Source organism: Eumetopias jubatus, unplaced genomic scaffold (genome assembly GCF_037043125.1).
Source record: "Eumetopias jubatus isolate StellerSeaLion01/CBP00866 unplaced genomic scaffold, mEumJub1_p1.0 scaffold_1, whole genome shotgun sequence".
Classification (NCBI taxonomy): Eukaryota; Metazoa; Chordata; class Mammalia; order Carnivora; family Otariidae; genus Eumetopias; species Eumetopias jubatus.
In genome coordinates, this window is record NW_028274807.1 from 204988716 (window position 1) to 205009610 (window position 20895).

Genomic DNA, 20895 nt, shown 5'->3' on the forward strand with positions numbered 1-20895 from the left:
ACATGACTTGCTAGAGATTAGAGGCAGCGTAGGCTTTTAAGCACAGGCCTCACTTGCAACTAACTCCATGTACATTCTGTGTTTATGAAGCTCCTTCATGTGTGCTGGGGGCAGGGATTCTGTGGGGCTCAGCTTCTAGTGCTGTTCTAGGCACTGGAGATACACGGTGAACAGGTTTGCAGGAACATGACCCACATGGAACTGCCCAGCTAGGTAAGTGGGGAGGCCTGGAGAGCAGAGATGTGTTGGGATGAGGGCTGAGTCAGGGGAAGAGTTGGGGGCTGGGGGAGTTCAGAAGATAGGGTCAGTGTGGGGGAGTCAGGGAAAGCTTCCTGGAAGAGGAGATGTTCAAACCGGATATTGATGGATGAATAGGAGTTTGCCAGTTACACAAGGGCGTGAAGGATGGGATCCAGTCTGAATATATGCAAAGATCCACAGGCTGAGGGGCTTAAAGAGTGAAACATACTCAGAAGGAGACCTAGACAGGGAGTGGCAGAGACACAGAGAGACTGGACAGAGAGAGAGGCTCAGAGGGAGACACATGAACAAAAAAGACGGAGAGACAAAAAGAGGAACAGAGAGACACAGGGAGAGAAAGAGATAGAGAAACAGGCAAGGAGAGATACAGGCGAAGAGACAGAGGAATAGAGGGAAAGCAGAGAGACAGCAAAGGACTCAAGAGAGAGCCAGAGAAACCACAGAGCGACTCCAGGGCAGATGAAAGCACACAGAACCAGTAGGGAACCTGAGTGGGACCGCTCTCTGTCCCTCTGGTCGGGGAGCCCTGGGGGCGGGGAACCCCCACCCGGCTCCGGCCCTTTAAAGCTCCCCCAAGCTTGCAGCGCCCCCGCCCCATCAGGCGTCCCTGGGCTCCGCCCGCCAGCCCCACATCAGCACCACGTCAGGAGCTGTCCGCACCCCCTGTGCTGAACCAAGATGGCCGGCGGCGGAGGCCGGGCCCCGGCGTGAGCTGAGCGCCGGCTGCAGTCCCGGCCATGCCCTAGCCCAGTGGTCGCTAAGCTCTACCTGACAGAGCCGGCCCGCCGGCGACCCCGGAGACATGTCTCTACTTTGCGTTGGAGGTAGGAGGCGAGGCTGCGGGGCTGGGGACCGTCGTGGACCCGGACCGGGCTCGGGGTCCGTGTGGATGCGGCTGGGCTCCTGAGGGGGTGACCCGAGTACACGCGGCTGGACTTTTGAGAGGGGAGCTAGCCCTTGTAGACGCGTCAGGGCGCCTGAGGGGTTGATCCATGCAGATGTAGCTGTGTTCTCGGGGGTCCTGGTGGCCGCTGCTGGGGGTCGTACGGACGTGGCTGAACGCGGAGGCCCTTGTGGACGCCAGCAGGGATCTGAGGCTCTATCTGGCTTCCTAATCTAGACCGGGGAGTCTGTGTAGACCAGGTTATTAGGTGCGGAAGGGGCTGGGCTGGGTAGTTCGGATGAATCGTGTAGGGTACTTGGAAGGAGTCCTGTGCGGTGGGCTGGGCTGTGGGTTCTCATGGACGTGGAATAGACTCAGAATTCGAAAAGGGGTGTAGAGGGAGGGGTCTCCAAGCCCTGAGCATGTAAGATTTGGGTAAGGGGGTTTGACCATCAGGACAACGGCGAGCTCTAGGAATCGCCCAGCCTTGGGTGTGAAGAGTCCTGGGAAGGGGCTGGAGAAGACCCTTCCCTACGTCCTGAGAGGGTTGTGACTGGGGTCTGGGGGCGCTTTTCCCGTTAACTCTTTGGACTCCCGAATGGGGGTTGGGGGAATCGCCTGAGGGCCTCCCCACTGCCCGCCCCCTCCAGGACTCCGGAACGCGTAACCGGCCTTCCCCGTAGGAAGCCGACCCCTCCGGGTGCAGTGCCGGTCTGCACCCCTCCCGGCATCCTCACCTCACCCACTTTGCGCTGAAGCGAGGGAGGGAGAGGTGGGGTGGAGCTATTTTGGGGCCCGAACGCCATCTGCACCGAGGCCCACGCCCAGGCCCACGCTCTGCGTTGGGGTGGGGGGGGAAGGAGAGAGACACAGGAGGGGCATGATCGCTGCCCCCACTTCTGAGGCTGAGGTGGGGGCGAAGCCAGGCCATCAGGACTCAGGCGTCCTGGGCATTCCAGTTAAGAACTCAGGTTCTGGGAGACATTGGGCGGCGGTGGTGGTGGCGAACAGGGGTTCGAGGCTTATAGAGGTCTCAACCTTGGGTTTCAAGGGCTGGGGTCCACCCCCCTCACTCACACCTATTCCCTTCAAGAAGGCTGAGGTCGGAGAAGAAGTGTGTTGGTCAGGCCTGAGATGTCAGGTTTCAAGAGACCTTAGGCGTGGGGAACGTGGTGTGTGTGTGTGAGAGAGAGAGACAGAGAGCTGAACCCCGCTTCCGCCTGGACCCCAATGAACAGGCCCAGATCTGGGAAACGCCCCCGCCGCCCCTCCCCCCTCCTCCCCTCCCCCTTCTGTCGCTCCATTCACAAACCCTGCCCCGCCCGCCCGCTCCCTGCCGCGGCGACTTCCAGAGTGCTATTGCGCGGGGCTGGGCAGGCGTGGACGCGGGTGTTCTTAAAGGGACAAGGACTTGCTTTCTCAGAGCTCGGTCCCGACCGTGCCTGATGGTGCCAGAAGGGCCTATAGATCAAAAGCCAACTACCCCCTGACCTATAGAGTTAAGGGAGTGGGGAGGTGAAAAGGACCCCCTGGAACCGCCCTGGGCTAGGCCTAAGAGAAGGCGGAGGTGAACGTCCAAACCCCCTATTGGCTTCTTCCCCACCTCTAAGTTGCCTAGCTGTGGGGGCCGGGCGGGGTGGGGGGCGGCGGGCGCGGCTGGCCCTGGAGGAGGGGGTCAGTGTGAGTGTTCCTGGCTGATTCTCTCCCCTGCTCCTCCCACCCCCACCCTACCCTGCCTCACATCCTCCAAGTTGGGTTCCTCTGGAAGGTTTGCCTAGTGATGTGTGTGTGTGTGGGGGGGTGGAATTTCACCATTAACTCTGACGCAAACTGGAGGCTGGACTGCAGAGGTGGTGTGAGGGGGGGCAGTAAGAAGGGTGAGGCTTCCAGAAACGGAGGCCTGTGGGAAGAATTGTGTTGGATGATTCTGTGGAACTTACAGGAAGGGAATCACCAGCAGAGTGGAGGGGTGTTGCTGGGAGGGGCAAGTCTATGGGCGGGGTGGGAAGTAAAGCCCTGAGACATATGGGGGGGTGGAATAACGCTAGGAGAGGTAGAGGGGGAGACCAGGAGAAATAGAGGGTGAAATACTGGGAGGGGTGGGGGTGATGCCCAGAGTGGGGAGGCCAGGGGTGTAAGGGGGTGAATGGGAGAGGATAGGGGGCAGGGGAGCAGTGGAGCTGGGCTGGGAGGGCTTTCCATGGGTCTGAGCTCATCCTTGGAGATGAGGAAATACCTATACCTCCAACCAGAGCCCAACTCATATTTGCCCATATCTGTACACACATGCACTGAAACGTCCATACACAGACTCACCCTGTGTGGACAGAAATGCCCAGGATCCACCAAGGCTCCATGAAGACCACATGCCCATGACACTTATGGACACATGTGCACATTCATATGTGTGTGAACACACACATGTATATAGGACACAGCCACTCTGCCACATAGACATGGCCCCCAAAATATAGGCATGTGTGTCCACATGCATGTACACAGACATGGCTGTATCCAGACATATTTGATGCATGTTCACAATATCCAAGTCACATAAAGATCCATTCATGCCCTGACATACAGGCATGTACCTATGTATACCTGTTAGGGCCCCAATCCCAAGAAATACATATGTGTACACCTGAGCACATGCCAAGGCCACATGTGTATGTGCATGATGACACTTGCCTGGACATTCAAAGCAGCCCCTTTGAACAGGTGAATGATGATATGTACACACAAGTAAACAAATACACATTCCATACAACTGTATAACACACATATCCATACACATACCACAACATATGTTTCTAATTAACATATCACCTGCAAGTCCTCATATACCTAAACGCACACATACTAGCATGTCCCACATACAGTCACACTGTACTTCCTGACACACATGTACAGATCATCACCTGCATTCAGATGGTACACATAAGCACATGTCCCTCCATGAAAACATACACACACACCCATGTACACACACCTGCCTGCCCTGGTAACACTAGCAAATACACATGCAAACACACACATGCAAACTCTTGCATACATATGCAACACCAACACATAGGAGACCACCTTATACAGGTCTTGCCTCTGCCCCCTCTCATTTCTTTATGTGGAGTCCCATTGCTCCCCCCTCCCGCCATCCACTTGCTAGGGCTTGGCAGAATCCTGAGGCCGCAAATGCCAAGTGCTACCTGGTTCCTTCATGAATTCATTCACATATTTACTCAACAAGCATTAGCTGAGCACCTACTCTATGCCAGGCACTGTTCCTGGAGACCCAGCATTATTCCTGGCCTCATGCTGGTGGGGTCAGAGTGGGAGGGACAGGGAAGGGCTGAGGGAGCCATGGAAGGTGATATCCAGGGCTCTCTTCTTTTGGAGCTAAAGAGAAGGGACATGGTGCTCTAGAAAAGTGGAGGGAATAGCACGTGCAAAATCATGGTGGTGGGAATTCAGGTCTAGACCTTTTTTTTCCCCAAGATTTTATTTATTTATTTATTTATTTATTTATTTATTTATTTATTTATTTATTTATTTATTTTAAAGACTTTATTTATTTGTTTGACAGAGAGACAGCAAGAGAGGGAACACAAGCAGGGGGAGTGGGAGAGGGAGAAGCAGGCTTCCTGCTGAGCAGGGAGTCTGATGCGGGGTTCGATCTCAGGACCCTGGGATCATGACCTGACCTGAAGGCAGAGGCTTAACGGCTCAGCCACCCAGGCACCCCAAGATTTTATTTATTTGACAGGGAGGGACACAGTGAGAGAGGGAGCACAAGCAGAGGGAGTGGGAGAGGAAGAAGCAGGGCTTTCCTTGGAGCAGGAAGCCCAATGCGGGCCTCGATCCCAGGACTCTGAGATCACGACCTGAGCCGAAGGCAGACATTTAACAACTGAGCCACCCAGGTGCCCCAGGTCTAGACCTTTCTATGTGCCTTACAGCATTTTGCCAGGCCACTCAATGTTTTTAAAGGCTCCATAAATATTTCATGAATGAATATTGCATACAATTAGCAAATGCATATGAGGGTGAGTTTGCCTCAAAATTAATAATATCAACAACAAGCCCATTTATCCGGCATTCTACAAATATGGTGTTGAGGACTTTTATGCCCATTGCCTTATTTAATCCTCACAGAAACCCATTTTACAGATGAGGAAAACCAAGGCTTAGGGAGGTTCAACAACTTGCTTAGTGCTACAGAGCCAGAGGTGTAGCTGTCTGACTCCACAGCCTACTGGGAGTTGGGGGGGAAGGTTGAGCCTCTTCTTGGGAGAAGGGAAGCCAAAAGTCACTTTCATGGGATGAGAATCTGTCCTGGGATCACTTCTTCCTTCAACCACTCAGTAAAGAGATGTGTCATTTCTCCTCGATTCATTGTGGCTTTTCTGCTGCTCCTCTCCCAAGAAGCCTTCACAAATCCCTCTGCCCCTGGCTGCCCTGTTTCTGATACCACGTAGCCAGGGGAGTTTGTATCTGGGTCTTTACTCTCACTATACTCATAGGATGCTCTCCAGGGTTGTCTCTGACTCATCTTCAGGACTGCAATCTTAGCCCCTTCCTTAAGCTGTACCTCACTTGCCTCCCACATACAATGGGCTTCCTCTGTGAGGTGCCAACCAGGGCATCCCCAGTCCACCATCCCTAAAACCACCACTTCCTGGCAAAGTCTTGTATCCTCTTCACTCCTCAGTGTGCCCATCTGTAGAATGGACACACTAATAGTACCCACTGCCTAGGTTTGCTAGAACTCTCCAGTGAGTTGAGGCACGAAGAGCCCTTGGCATGATGCCTGGCCTGTGGAAATGTTCCGTAAGTGTGAGCCAATGACAGGAAGAATCAATGATGGTGTTTTTATTAATGGGGACTAAAAGCTTTCCGTGGGTGTAGGACATTTCCTGAGAGCTCACTGCGTTCTCAGGCCTGAGGAGGGCTCAGTAGTACACAGGAGGTAAAAAGGCATGCCAAGTTCATTGGAGGTAAACGTGCAGGGACAGGGGTTCAGCACCGTGGACAGAGCAGGGATAGCGCCCGGCCGTGCAGAGGGGGCCGATCCTAGGACAGTGCTGCTGGAGGAGGAAATTCTGTCATTATTTCATTGAACACTATTTAATGAGCACCTACTATATGTCAGGCTTAGTTCTAAGTGGTGGTACCCGGTAAACAACACAGACAGAAATCCCTGTCAAAGTTCTCCGTGTGTTTATGGTTTACACTGTGGTCTTCTGTTGGGCTCTGGCTTATTTCTGTCAATGGAGGGTAAGAGCCCTCTCTCCCAGATGAAAGCCAGTGGGTCCAGTGTCCTTACCACAAGGCTCGTGTAGGCCATCGACATCACATATAAAACCACCAAACATCTTAAAATCGATTTCTGAATTCTTTGTTTCCCTTCCCTCCTCCCCCATCTTGTAGTGTCTTCTGACACCCAGTAAGCACGTCCTGAAGAGGGGATTTCCGGTGCTTCCCTTGATGGTTGGAATCTACTCTTCACCCGCCCCCAACCCCAGGCTTGGCAGGTCATGGAGGAGGTGCCCAAAGACTGGAATTCACCTCAATTAGAATCCAGGGTCATCCAGACCAGGGGCACACTTAGAACCCAACCAAATAATACAAATAGTAATGATACTGGTAATGGTAATTATAAAAATATTGGTCACGACAGCGTAATAATGCCAATTCTAATAATGATGAAAAGGAAAAGGGAGCAGGAAGAGGAGGGAATAAGAGAGGAGGAGGAAGGCCCTACTTCGCTCCATTTCCCAGATGCAGAAACTGAGGTCCAGAGCCTGGCGGAGCCTATGGGAGTCCCCAGCCTGAGCCCCTCCTCCCACCGTCACCGATTCTGCCCTGGCCAGCATCTGCCTGTGTAACCACATTAATCGGTCAGCGCTGATGGGGCCCCCAAGGGCTGCGCCAACCGCTGACAGTCGTGAGGGGGCGTCTCCCGCTGGCCTGTCAGAGGGACCGGCAGTGGGCTCCTCCCCAACCCGCCACTCCCAGCTGTCGCGTCGCCCACGCCCTCTGTGCCCACTTTATAAATAGCCTTGTGCATGTGACCAGGAGCCCGCGGGGGAGGGGTGGTGCTTCCGCCCCAGTGACCCCAATACTGCAGCTCCACTCGAGCTTGAGCTCGAGCGGCGCCAGCGAGCAGTGGGAAAGTGGCAGGGCAGAGATGTGATGACTATCGTGGTGAAGGCGACAGTGACTCGGACTGTTTACTGACGGGGAAGACAGAAGGAGATAGACTTGGTTCCTTCTTGGAGCCCCACCAGCCCTTTCCTGAGCCCCCTCCTCCTCTGAGCCCCACCCCTGATGACACGGGCTCCTCGGTCTTCCTGACCCCCTCCCCCACCAAGACCTTCCTCCAGCTCCGGAGCTTCCTTCCCTAGTCCTCTCTCCTCCACCCCTTGCCCCATATCCCATATCCCCTCTGAGTGCTCCCTTGATTCCTCATTTCTCTCTGAGCCCCCTGTCTCACTCAGAGTCTCCCCCTCCTCCCTCTGAGTTCCCACTGATGAACATACATTGATGTCCTCATCCTGGACTCACTGAAGGGGCCTGGGAGCCTGAGACTGGCCTCAGCTGTCAGAGCTAGAGTGCCCCCACCCCCATCACTCTGCCGCTGCTGGGCCCCAAGTGAGCTCACTCCCCTCCGGCCCACTGAGGCTTAAGGAGGAGGAAAATGGGTAATCTGAGGGAGTGGGGATGAGAGAGACAGAGACAGAGGAGCGGGGAGAGAAAGAGAACCAGGAAGAGGGAAACGGAGAGAGATACTCCATCCCCCACCAGGAGGAGAGGATGGAGGACAGACCGTGGATGAATGGCTTCCCCTCTGAGCTCTCTCTCTGGTCTGTAAAAAGGGTTACAGAGCAGGTCCTGTGGGCCGGGGCCCAGGACAGGCCTGGCTAGACACCAGTCAGCCCCTCATCTCTCCCTCCAGCCCTTCTTTCCCCACTCTGCCTCTCCTTTTTGCTGGTCTTCCCTACTGGACTTCTGTGTGTCTCCCTCCTTCTGTGTCTCTGTCTCTGACTCTTGTGACTTGTTGTCTATCTCCTCCTCCTCCTCCCTGCCTCTCTTTCTTTCCCCATGTTGATCCTTCCATGTGTGCGTGCCTTTCTCAGCCTGTGTCTCTTTCACCGTTCTTCCTCCCTGCCCTGCCCCTGCCTCTGCTTCATCCCCACTCCCAGCTTCACAGTCACGAGGTGTGCAAGCAGGAGCTCCCCCATGGCCTACATGAGGAAGGTCTGTAGCTCCTGCTGGGTTCGGTCCAAAGTGTCCCTGGGCTTCACTCAGCCCCAGGGGTGAGAGGCTGGGCAGTTGAGCTCCCTGTGGGCTGAGTGGGGCTGAGGGTATGAGAGGGAGCCAGTGCGACAGGAGCGGAGCATGCCTTCAAGAGAGGGAGCCTTTGCACGTGCAGTTATGTGCCTTGAACAGGAAGGTAAGGAAGATAGCACATGGTGACTGATTTGGGGGAGGAAGGGAGACAGAGACATAAAGATAAAAGACAGAGAAAGCCAGATCTAGAAAAACAGAGAGAGATGGAGTGAGAGAGAGATGGAGGCCCAGAGATGGGGATTCGGTTGCCCAGTTTCACACAGCACTGTAAGCTGAACCTGGCTCGTCTGACTCCATGCTGAAATGGTGCTCATCACTCCTAATGTCCAGCCAAGGGCTCCCTCTGCACTCTAACCTCTCAAACCCAAACCCAGATGTGATGAGTACGGTACACAACCTATTTGCATTTAAAATTTGGGTCTTCTTGGGGGCGTTGGCATTGGCGTAGGAAGGTGATCATTCTCTTTCCTGCTCTGCAACTCAGTGCTTCTGAGCTTCGATCCCCCCCGCCCCACCCTGCTACGACCAGACAAGTACACCGTCTGTCTGCAACAGGAACAAACAGTATTTACTGACGAGTGTTTAGAACTACTCCATGTTCCCCACCCTTGATGGGAATTCTCTCTTCACTGGTTTCATTCGGGTGCTTTTGCAAGACAGAAACTCAAGTGATGAGGACAGAGACATGAACCCAAGATGGGAGGCCATGGTGTTTGCCTGGAAAAGGGCTGAACTTGACTCTCAAAAGAAAAGAGAGAATAGAAACACAATTTTGTTTCTAGGAATTTACCCTTCAACTTACCGGCACATACTCTTTAAAATAGAAAGTTTCTACAGAGGGTGTAGAATGCTGCTGTAGGAAATAAAATAATGCACACAATGTACACGATTGCTGAATCAGAAACCGTCTATCTCTATCCACTACAAGGAACTGGTAATGTTGATTGCACCAGGTGGGATTGTGAGGGCTGGGGTAGAAAAGAGCCTTATTCTCATTGTATGCCAATTTCTTGGTTGCCTTGGATTTTGTAAAATGTGCCTGTATTGCCTACGCAAACAGAAACGTTCACTGAAAAGGAGAAAGGGAGAAGAATTGTGGAAAGCAGGAGAAAGGGCTCAGTTTGGGAGCCAGTTTTGGGTGGAGACAGAGAGTGAATGGTAGAGAAAGATGTTGGGGGCAGCTGCAGGGTGTGAGAGATGTTGAAAGTAAGTTTAATATCCTGTGAGAAAAGCCAGTAAAGAGTGGAATTCCTTCAAGTCACTTGGGACTGTGGGGTGATGTGAAACATAAAGAGACTGGACCACGTGGGACCCTGTCGTATATTCAGGATTCACCTTTCATAAGCAAGTTGGGCTGGACAAGCTCTAACATCTTCCCAGCCAGGGCTGGGATGTCTCTATGGGCACTACAGTCAACTCTCTGGGCTCTTCCATTCCACCTCGCCCAGTCCCCTTTGAATATAAGACCTCAAACCCCTGGAACATTTGGTAGGACAGACTGAGCTGGATAATTGGGGGAGAAGTCTCACTGGCCTGACAGGTGGAGGGGGTCATTGGAGACTGTCTTTCTCCTCTCTCTCTCCCTCCCCAACTGTTCTCTCTGTGCTGCAATCTTGGAGGGCTTCCTGTGGGAGGCTTCTCCTGTCCCCTGCCCAGCTCCTTCTTTTGAATCCTGTTCGATTGTGGGTAAGGGCACAGCTGGAGGTGGGGGAGCTTTGGGGGAATTTGATGGGGAGGGAGGAGGGGCAGAAATTACGCCCAGTGTCCAAATTTCCTTCAACCCCTAGGTCTGCCTGTGCTCATCTGTCTGATGGCTTCTTTCTCTCCCTCTCATCCCTACCTCCCTCCTCTCCTTCCTGTTTCTCTTCCTTTCCTTGTCTCTTTGTCTCTGTCTCTGATCTCATCTCTTTATCTTGCTTTTGTTTTTGTTTTCTGTTTGGTCTCTTGATCTGTCTCTTTTGCTCTCTATCTTTGCCTTTCCTCTTGTCTCTTTCTTTCTGTATCTCTCCCCCTTCTGTCTCTCTTGTTATATTTCTATTTTGGTGTGTCTCTCTGTGTCTCTGTCTCTGTCTTCTCTCAACTCTCTCCCCATCTCCCTTCCCTATCTCTGTCTCTCTCCACAGTCAAAAAAGCCAAGTTTGATGGTGCCCAAGGTAAGTGGCCTCTATTCCTGCCCTGTCCTGTGTTGTCTGTCTGTCTATGTCTTGAAGAGATAGGGGAGGGGGTCTGAGCCAGTGATAGGGGACTTGGGCTGCATGTCTGCTGAGCATCACAGAGTGTCAGACTTGTCCTGGATCCCAAAGTCTCCCCAGCCATCTCCTGGAGAATCTAATTGAGGTGGCTCACCCTGAGCCAGGGGCCCTTCCCAGGATCCTAAGAGACAGGGTGGGGATGCTTAGATCAGGCTACAGGTGGGAAAAGTGATGCTCAGAGAGTGAAGGGAGTTTCTTACTGTCATTTTGTTCCACTATCTGGGGCTTCAGTCTTCCCAGCTAAAAACCAAGGCTACTGTACACAGTAATTTCTAAGCAGCAAGATTAGGCATCCCTGATGCCTAACATCTCCCTGAACCAAGGCCCTTCCCTTGCACTCTGAGGGACTGGCGGGGAGGGACTCTGGGGTATAGGTGCAAAAACAGCTCAGTATATTGGACCTCATTATTGGACTGTGGCCCCAAGTACACGGAGACCCTGGGGCGTCACAGCAGGGTCATCTAGAGCTTGGGAAGGGGGATGGCGGGGTCCCCGAGCTCCTGTGCTGACCCCTGCTCTCACCACCACAGAGAAATTCAACACGTACGTGACCTTGAAGGTTCAAAATGTCAAGAGCACGACCATCGCTGTGCGGGGCAGCCAGCCCAGCTGGGAGCAGGATTTCATGTTGTGAGTCTGCAGTGACTGGGCTAGCATGGCCTGGCACCTCGCTGGTCCCACAGAGCAGAGCTGGACACCTGTGTGTCATCTGGGACTCCACTCCCTCCTCCCTCAGCCCCATGTCCAACCATCAGCTTTGCCTCCAAAGCACTTCCTAAATCCAGTTGCTTCTCTTTATCTCCATGGCCACCAGCCAGGTCCCCGCTGCCCCACCAGCCTCCGCCCCTGGCCTCCTGCTGCTGCCCGCCTCCTGCCTCCCAGCAATCTGTTCTCCTCCAGGCAGCCAGGGGGATATTTTTAAAACTGCAAATCACATCCTGTCACTCTCTAAACTTGCCCATGGCTCATGGCTTGTGAACCTCAGAACAAAACCCACACTCTTCTCTACAACACCCTCTTTCCAGGCCTGGCCCCTGTGACCTGCCAGTATCTCCCTCCATCTCTCCTGGCTCACCTGCCCCAGCCACCTCCACCTCTGGACCATTCTTCCAACATGTCCAGTTTGTTCCTGTCCCAGGGCCTTTGCACTTGCTCTTCTCTCCTCCCCCCTCCCCCCAGCAGGGTCCTTCTTGTACTTCGAATCTCCACTGAGTCACCTCCTCAGGGAAGCCCCCCCGACCACCATCCCCAAGCTGCGATTGGAGAGTAATTTCAGATCTAGCCACCAATTATCATTTAAGTCATTTGTGTGATTTCTTGACACATTTCTGGCCCCTGACCCCGGACTGTGAGCTCTAGGAGGCTAGGGCCCCATTGGTCTCTGTCTCCACTGTTAGTCTTACCCCCCATGCCAAGCACAAGGCCTGGCACACAGTAGGTGGCTCAATAAATATTTGCCTAATAACTGAATGAATTCATGACCTGGATCCTCCCCTCAACCTGGAGCCACTCAGGGCCTCATATTACAACCCATCTTTTCTGATGTTGACCAACAACTTGTTCTATGCCCTTTTCTAAGCCTTTGATTAAATTAGTTTTCCCCACAGCCCTGGGAGGGAGGGCGCTATTCTAATCCTCATTTTACAGAAGAGGAAACAGAGGACCAGAGAGGCAAAACCACTTGCTCAGTGTCACACAGCCTATACTTGGCAGAGCTGAGATTTGGACCCCAGCAGCCCTCAAATCCTTGAGCAGAGCTTGGCTGGGGACTAGCAGTGGTGGAGGCCATGAGAGAACTCAGAGTTGGGATCTTGGAACAGAGAAACTTGGGGAAAGAGGGGAGGAGCAGGCCCTACAATTCTAGGGAAGATATGAAGGGGGAGAGACAGACAGTGTGGTCCTCAACTTCCTGAAAGCCAGTTACTGAATGACTAGGTCATAGCTATATGCAAAGAGAATCCTTAAGATAAATCTTTGGTAAATTGGCAAATTCAGTGAACTGGACACTCACCAAGGATTTCCCCCAAATCTGCATATTTCCAGGGTGGACTCTGCACGGAAAGTGCTTAGAGGTGGTATCATTCATGTTTTCCCGGGTGTCCCCATATCATTGGATGGAGGTGACTCTGGGAAGGATGGAGGCATCCAGAATGTCCTTATCCTGGGGTAATAGGGAGCCACAGTGGGTGTTTGAGCCTCTTCCTCACTTAGCCAGTACTCTCAGGGTCTAAGGGCTCAAGGATGAGCCAAGGGAGTTGGGGGTGTAGGAGATGTGTGATATCTTTCCCCACTCCCTCCTTCCTAGCTTGTAATCCTGGTTCTGCTGTGATACCCTGAGCATGTAACTTAACCCTTTGGCCTCAGTTTCCCCTCTGTGAAACAAGAACCACTGTGTTACCTTCTTGGTAAGGCTCACCCATTCTGGGTTTGAATTCCAGTTGGCTGTATGTCCTAAGGCAGATGAACTGACTTTTCTGAGACTTCACTCCCTCACTCTTACCCCTTCATGTCCCTCCCCTCTCTCCACAGCGAGATTAACCGCCTGGATTTGGGGCTGACAGTGGAGGTGTGGAACAAGGGTCTCATCTGGGACACAATGGTGGGCACTGTGTGGATTCCCCTGCGGACCATCCGCCAGTCCAACGAAGTGAGTGGTGGGCTGAGGGTTGGGGAGGAGTGCTTTGGAGGGGCCCAGAGGCCAGTGGCCTACACAAGATGAACATGTATCTCTGTCCCCCAACAATGTTTGTGATGGTGGCTCCAAAGTCACCAGGGTCTGAACTCCTTCCATCTTGTTGCTCTGCCTTTCTCCCTGTGCAGCCCAGGATGGCTGCTGGAGGATCGCCATTACATCTGCATTGCCGTCAAGGGAAGAAAAGGTGTCAAGGGAGGGGGCTCACCCTCTAGGTTAAGGGTCTAACCTAAAAGCTGCTCACAGTACTTCACTCACATCCTATTGGCTAGAACTTAATCATGTGGACATGTAGCTGCAAGGGAGTCTGCAAAATGTAGTCTTAAGCTGCACAGCCCTGGGCCCAGGTGAAAATGTATTTCTATGGAAGAGAGGAGGAGGATTATTGTGGGTAATTAGCACTTTGTGCAGGGAGAAGGCAACACCAGCCCTGAAGGTACTAGACAATAATCTTGGCCTCCTCCCTGGACTCCAGGCCTTATATCTCACCCCTTCCACTCAGACACTTTGTGCTGAGCCCAGCGGGATCTTACTACCTGAGGACCTTTCCTTGCCATCCCTGCTCATCTCCTTTGGGAGGCCTTCTTGATGGCACTTGCCTACATTGCCAGTCTCATCTCCCCTACCCCGCCCCCCAACTTCCACCCCTTATAGGCCCCAAGGATGGCTTCTGAACCTTCAAATGTGCTGTTCCCTGGGTTCCAAGTATCCCTTCCATCACCCTCTAAGCTCAGCTCCCATGCCTGCTCCTCAGGAAACCTTCCCTTACTTCCCTCTGAATACCCCAGCACCCTCACCCTCCTTCTGCCTCTGCCCTGACCTCTCCAGGCTGGAGGTTAGTGTGTCATGCTCTGTCTCCTGTGACTGCAGGACTAGTTTGGTCACTTGGGGTGGGGAATTCTCCCGTGGATGAAGCTAGGGTCATATACACCCATGAGAGATGAGACATGGCTATGCAAGCTTGGGGCCTCCCCTGCCTGGCCCCACAGGACCTTCTCTCCGGGTCCCTGCCTCTGGGTTCCTTGGACCCACCATGTTGCCCTGGACCAGAACCTTCTCTCTGAGTCTCAGTTTCCTTGTCTGTAAAGTGTGGGCATGACCCTTGCTCTTAGGGTAAGGGTGAGATGGGGGGAAGTGCATCTTCTGTGAAAGTAGGGAACCTGCTGGTCAGTGTGCAGCAGATCCCTGCTCCAACCTGCATCACTTTGGGCCCTGTCACCCACCCCAACCCCCAGGAGGGCCCTGGAGAGTGGCTGACACTGGACTCTCAGGTCATCATGGCAGACAGTGAAATCTGCGGCACCAAGGATCCCACCTTCCACCGCATCCTCCTTGACACCCGCTTCGAGTTGCCTTTAGGTGAGTGTGGGGGGCACAGGACCCTCACCAGACCCAGGCGAATGGCCAGGCCTGGGTGGGTTCAGACTGCCCTTATTCTGAGGATGAAGTTCCCTATCTCCTGAGGAGGGAGTTTCCCAGTTGCAGTGAGTCAGCGGAACATGCACCTGCCATGTGCATAGCACACCCCAGCACCCCTAGGTCACCAACGGGCAGCAAATTCTTCTTGACCTATGCGGCTTGGGTCTGAACTGCCCCGGGCCGGTCCTTGGTGAGGTCTTAGGATGCAGGGTGAGCTGGAGATAGGAGGAGAGACAAACAGAGACAAAAAGACATGTAGAGAAAAACAGAGGCAGAGACACAGAGAGGCCTCTCTTTCTCTCTTGGAAGCAGCTCAGTTCTCTCCACAGCATCTTTCCAGGAACCCATGGTTTCCCCACCCTTGGAATGCTAGGAGGCATCTCCTCTCTCATCCTCCATTCATTCCCAAGGCAGCTCTGGGGTGCGGGGTGGATGGGACACCACCCTGTTCTCCTTTCCTCTTCCTACATCCCCTTGAGACCAGCCCATAGGCCTGCAGGATGCACTGGATGGAGGCTGAGGGGCAGGGAGGGGTTCCGGACTCACAGCCAGGGCTCCGCTTCCAGACATTCCCGAGGAGGAGGCGCGCTACTGGGCCAAGAAGCTGGAGCAGCTGAATGCCATGCGGGACCAGGATGAGGTGAGCGTTGGAGGGGAGACTCTTCTTTCTGTGCCTGTGCCTCCCTCTATCTCTCTACGTCCTCTGCTTTCTGTCTCTGTTTCTCTCTCCACTTGTCTCCCTCTGTCTGTGTCTCTAACTGGGGACAAAAGCAGAGCCTGATTTGGTCCTGTCTCAAAGCGATGAGGACATCAAAGAACATACGGTCCACCAATGATGGAACAATTTCAATCGGCTCGAGTCCTGCCCTTGCCAGATACCCTCAAGGAGACACGGGGCCCCCGCAGCAGCCCTTACATCCGCTCTCCGCCCCACACCCCTCAACTCCTCAGGTCACGCTTTTGGACTTTTCAAAATTCTCCCCCACCAGCCCTGGCCTCTGGACCCCTGTTCTTCCGTGACATCTCCCTTCTTCTTGGCTCTGTATCATCACAATGCAAAGACCCAGTGGGGCCCAGAAGGCAGCCTTCGGAAGGCGAGGGCCGGGAAGAGATAGCAGGCAAGACCAGAGCTCTCTTCAGTGGGAGGTGGAGTACAAAAAGGCAACAACACTCATATGATAATAGTTTTTGTCCAAACCTCATCGCTGATCTTTCTTCTGCTTCCTGCTTCAGTTTCCCCCGCTGCTCTCTCTTTCTCCCACTTCTATTTGTTTCTTTCCCTCATCTGGGTTTCTTTCTTTTTCTGTCTCTGTTTCCCACTGTTTGTGTGTATGTGTGCGCGTGCGCGTATCTTTTTCTGTGGACATCTGCATCCTTCTCCTGCAGACAGAGTGGATTTGGGAGGCAGGGGTAGTCAGGATGGAGCAGAGCAGAGGACCATCTTGGTCCTCTGGCTTCTGGCCCCTCCTGAGAGGAACCCTCTCTCCTTCCCTCCCTCTCAGTATTCATTCCAAGATGAACAAGACAAGCCTCTCCCTGTCCCCAGCAACCAGTGTTGTAAGTACCTCTCGATTCCTCCCTGGGCATCAGCTGAAACCTCATCCCTCCCCTACCCATGACTGTCCTGAGTAACGGACCACTCCCCTCCAGAGGAACAGGTCCTAAGAGCACACAGTATCTGTTCACGGTGCAGTGAAAAGAAAGGGTCCGGGACTCGGATGTGAGTCCTGTCTTGCTGTGTGGTCATAGGCATGCCAGTGTCCTTCTCTGATCCGTAGGGTCCCTCTCCTTGAAATAGGGCATCTGACAGTGCCCTCACTCTGAGGGCTGTTGGAAGGGCACGGGAGAGTCCTTCTAGAGATTTGAAAAACACTTTGCAGACTCTCTAATTCCACTCATCAGATCCTGGATGAGGACCTATAACTCATTCGACAAGCTTTCACGGGGCCCACACAGACCCCACCCCCCCAAGTAGCCCACAGATAACACAGGTACAACAAGCACATGTACAATGGACGAAGGCTGTTTCATCTGCCCATTGTCTTAGATAGAGAAACTGAGGCCCAAGAGGAGAAGTGACTTGCCCAAGGTCACACACTCAGCAGGGGGCAGAGCTAGGATTTGAACTCAGGGTCTGAGGGACTCCAACTTTCCTTCTCTTTCCACTAGTGGCTCTGCATCTATGGATAATGATGATCATGTTCCTCTGGCTACACCCCCTCCATCAAGGCTGAAGTTTTCAGGAGTGTTTATCCTCCTTGGCCTTGTGGATACTCAGATGCACCCAGACCACTTCTACATGGGCCAAGGAGGTGTCTGTCCCCTAAGAGTGCCCCTGAGTCCCCCGGAGTGAGGAGGAAGTGACAAATCGTATAGTCTCAGGGCAGAGCCCCACCCAACATTTTGACCCCACCCCACCTTTCTACCTCTTTCTCCTTTTCCATCTGCTTCCCCATCCCCCCTCTCATGCCCTCTCAGTCTCCCCTGTATCCGTTGTCGACCCCCCATATGCCCAGGAGGGTAATGATGGAGCCCGGTGGGTGGAGGGGCTGGGGGACTGCAGTTGGGAGACCCCGTTTCCACACTAATTTGGGAGTGCTATTGAGAAAGTCCTCCGACTTCCCTACCCGGGGAGGGGTCATCACTGCCCTAAGAAATTACCAACCCCCTCCCTGGCGAATGGTGTCACTGAAGGATTGAGGTGGGGACAGTGTCAGGCAAGTGGAGACAGGAGCAGATGACGAAGAACAAACACATGGACAGGTGGCCTGACGGGAGGGGTGGGTTTGATTTGGGAATGGAGACCAACCCCCAGCATTTACCTCCGAGTTCTTTTGAGAATGTTTCGTCACGACCATTCTTTGGAGGAGGCATCCAAGTGTCAGAGGAGATAGGATTCTGGTTCAAGGCATTTTTCCACGATGCCAGGTGCTGAGGATGAGGGGATGAGGGAAGATGTGGTTCTCTCCCTGGTCCTCCGAGGCTGTGTGACTTTAGGCTGCTCACTCTACCTCTCTGAGCCCTCTTTCTTCAACCGTAAAATGAGCAGAATGATGAAGACCCACCCATCAGGCGTGTTTCAAAGTTTAGATTTCCAAGTCCGTGTTTCTTTCCGTGTATTCCAGAAGGGGGAGGGAAAGAGTGGGGAGTGCTGACTCCAGAGCTCAGAGTTGGAAAACCCTGGGCCTAAATGCCCCCTCTGTTACTTCCTGGCTGAACTGGTGGCCTCTGCAAAAAATGGGGGTATACCCCCAGCCTCCCAAGGTGATGATTGAAGGTGTCACTGGTTAAAGTGATATTCTGAGAAGATACTCAGGGCAGGGGGGGATCGGGGTCCTGGGGTGGGAGGAGGAGATGGGGAAAATGAGGAGGATGGGGGAGTCTCCCTCCCCATGCCCCCCCTCTGCCTGCTCCCTTTTATTATCTCTGCCCCTTCTCTTTGTAGGCAACTGGAATTATTTTGGCTGGGGTGAGCAGCAGAGTAAGTACTCAGCTTGATGTTCTGGGAGGCCATGGGGAGGTGGGTGCCTTGGCCGCCCTGAGGCCCCCGCTCCACCGCTAGGGAAGCAGGGAGCCTATGACGGGCACACTGGGGCCTGAGGACTGGCAAGGCCCCTCATGTGCCCTCCTGTCCCCTGACCTTTAACGTCTGTCTTGAGGGTCCTGTTCTGTTGTGGGGACTGGGCACCATTATTGGGGTGGAGGGATTCAGCTGGGAGGAGTGGGCATTTAGACCAGAGACCTGCCTGTCTCCAGCTGGGCACTGTGACCCCTTCCCCTCTCCCCCATTCCCCATGTATAATGTCATCTTCTCTCCTGGGACTCCTTCCTCTTTTTGTCTCCCCATCTTCCTCCTCTACCTGGAAATGGGCCCCAATGTCACTTGGTAGTGGTAGATATGGGGTGAGAGGGTTTCAGAAGGGGCAGCTGGACAGGGACCGCCCCCTCCCAGGCACATATCACTCCAGAGACCTCAGCTTCCAAAGTTCCCTGCAGTCTTCCTCCAATTTAACCCCAGGGGAAGGAAACAAGTCACCTCTTCCCTGCCCCGCCCCCCACAACTGGATGCTCATTTACCTCCCTGAGGAATAGCTCCCTTTTCTCCATGTCCTACCCCTTCCAGAGAAATCCAGTCTTCTAGCCTGAGCATGAATCTACCTCCTTCCCTCTACCCCACCCAGTGGGAACGCCTCCGCCCGGTGCCCATATCCTGATGGACAACCTCCACTATGCCCTCCCTCCAGGACCAGGGAAACTGTTTACAAATACTTTGATCCGAAACAATTTGTCAAAAACCAATGTAGCCAAAATAGGCATTTGGCAAACAAGAAGGCCTGGTAACAAACAGTTTGCCACAAACAAACAATACAATCAAAAACAAAGACGTTTTTGGCCGAAACCAATTTGGCAAAAGCTGATAATTGGGTCAAGAAGAACAAAGACAATTAGGTCATTTCATCAAAACCAGAGTGGCTAAAAATGCCTATTGGGAAGCAGGCAATTTGTTCAAGAACTATTTGGTAAAAGGCAGAGTCTGGGTGAAAGCATCCAAGAAAAGAATCCAATAGGAAGCAATTTGCCCCTAAAACAAAACAGTTTGTCAGAAAAAAAATTAATAATCTGGTGAACACGCCCACAGCCTCATGCAATTTGGTTGGAAACATCTTGGCCCGGTCAAGGACAGTTTGGTAGAAAGAATGCCCATTTGACTAAAGACTCTACATACCCAAGTAATTGGGTAGAAAACAAGTTGGTCAAAGGAGCAATTTGATGACACTGATGAATTGTCCAGAGTTCCCATGGGGGACTGTCTGGGATTTCAGACCCCCCACTTCAGGCTTTTATGGCCTCACAGTTACACCCTGATGCCTGCAGATCTGACCCGTGGAAATTCAGGTCTGCTGCTGCCTAAAAGGCTAGCACTCAATTGGATGGCAGCCACGTATGACAGGGACAAGATAAAAAGTTTGTAGGTCACAGTGGCCCAAGTCACTTGAGAAACCAAGAAGCCAGAACTACCTTGGTAAGGCCAGCTTTGCTCGCTGAAAATGAAGTTAAGGTTTCTCAAAAGGCAAAATAGGCTTGGGAATGAATCCAACTAGCTCTTTATGTGAAGTGTGAAATTAATTTTTTAAACAGTTTACCACATTTTAAGAAATGGACCTATTTGTCAAATATATAGAAACAGACATGCTTAGCTGGGAAAAAATTAGAAGGTTAAAATAATAAGGCAAGAAAAACACACAAACATCTGGAAATGAGTAAAAAAACGTACAGGCATAAAAAGGGGCAACCCGCCTCCTTGGCATTTAATGTCACCAGTAAATTGATGCCATGGTCAAGAGTACCATAGGCCACCCAGTCAGGGTTTTGATTTAAGTTTTTTTTTTTTTGCAACCCATTTGTTTTCAAGTGTTGCTTTCTATCTTATTTTATTTTTTTAGAGAGAGGGAGAGAGAGCAGGCGCAAGTGTGCCTGAGTGCAGGAGGGCGGGGAGGGACAGAGGGAAAGAATCTTAAGCAGACTCACCACTGAGCGCACAGCCAGACTGGGCTCGATCTCACAACCCCGAGATCATGACCTGATCCGAAATCAGGAGTGGGCCACTTAACTGACTGAGCCACCCAGTGTTGCTTTCTAAATGAATTGAGTCTCTCCCATCCCACCACAATCTAACATCCTTCCACACTGTTCTCTTTTTATCAAGAAAAATAAACCAAACTAAAGCGTCCCTTAATTCTTATAAAACGCTTGAAGTTCAGCAATTTCACCCTGTTGCATTTTAGCGATAGATTCTGAGTGTGTGGTGATCTTGTCAACCTAAGAATCTAATCCCTTTTGAGGGCTGTAGTATCCGTCAGAGCCTCTTCTTTGTGCCTACACGTGTGAGGTCAGATCTAGGATCCGCATCCTTGGACATCATGAAATCTCTCAGGGTTAAAGGAAATAAGTATTCCACCTTGTCCTCCTGATCTTCCTCTAAACGTCCCCCTGAGTGTTTGTGTGACTCACCGCCTGTTGGAGAAACTCATCTTGTCTTC

The 20895-nt window shown here is 52.6% G+C and overlaps 1 protein-coding gene across 1 annotated transcript in view; it reads left to right on the forward strand.

Moving 5' to 3' along the window:
* The first annotated feature begins 9370 nt into the window (after positions 1 to 9370).
* The window catches only part of UNC13A (unc-13 homolog A), a 50011-nt gene continuing 38486 nt past the window's right edge, over positions 9371 to 20895 (forward strand). The window contains exons 1-8 of the mRNA XM_088023381.1: positions 9371 to 9425; positions 10615 to 10644; positions 11274 to 11373; positions 13273 to 13390; positions 14671 to 14794; positions 15421 to 15494; positions 16357 to 16411; positions 18300 to 18335. Coding sequence (XP_087879507.1) covers positions 9371 to 9425; positions 10615 to 10644; positions 11274 to 11373; positions 13273 to 13390; positions 14671 to 14794; positions 15421 to 15494; positions 16357 to 16411; positions 18300 to 18335 — 592 coding nt within the window. The remainder of the gene's footprint in view (positions 9426 to 10614; positions 10645 to 11273; positions 11374 to 13272; positions 13391 to 14670; positions 14795 to 15420; positions 15495 to 16356; positions 16412 to 18299; positions 18336 to 20895) is intronic.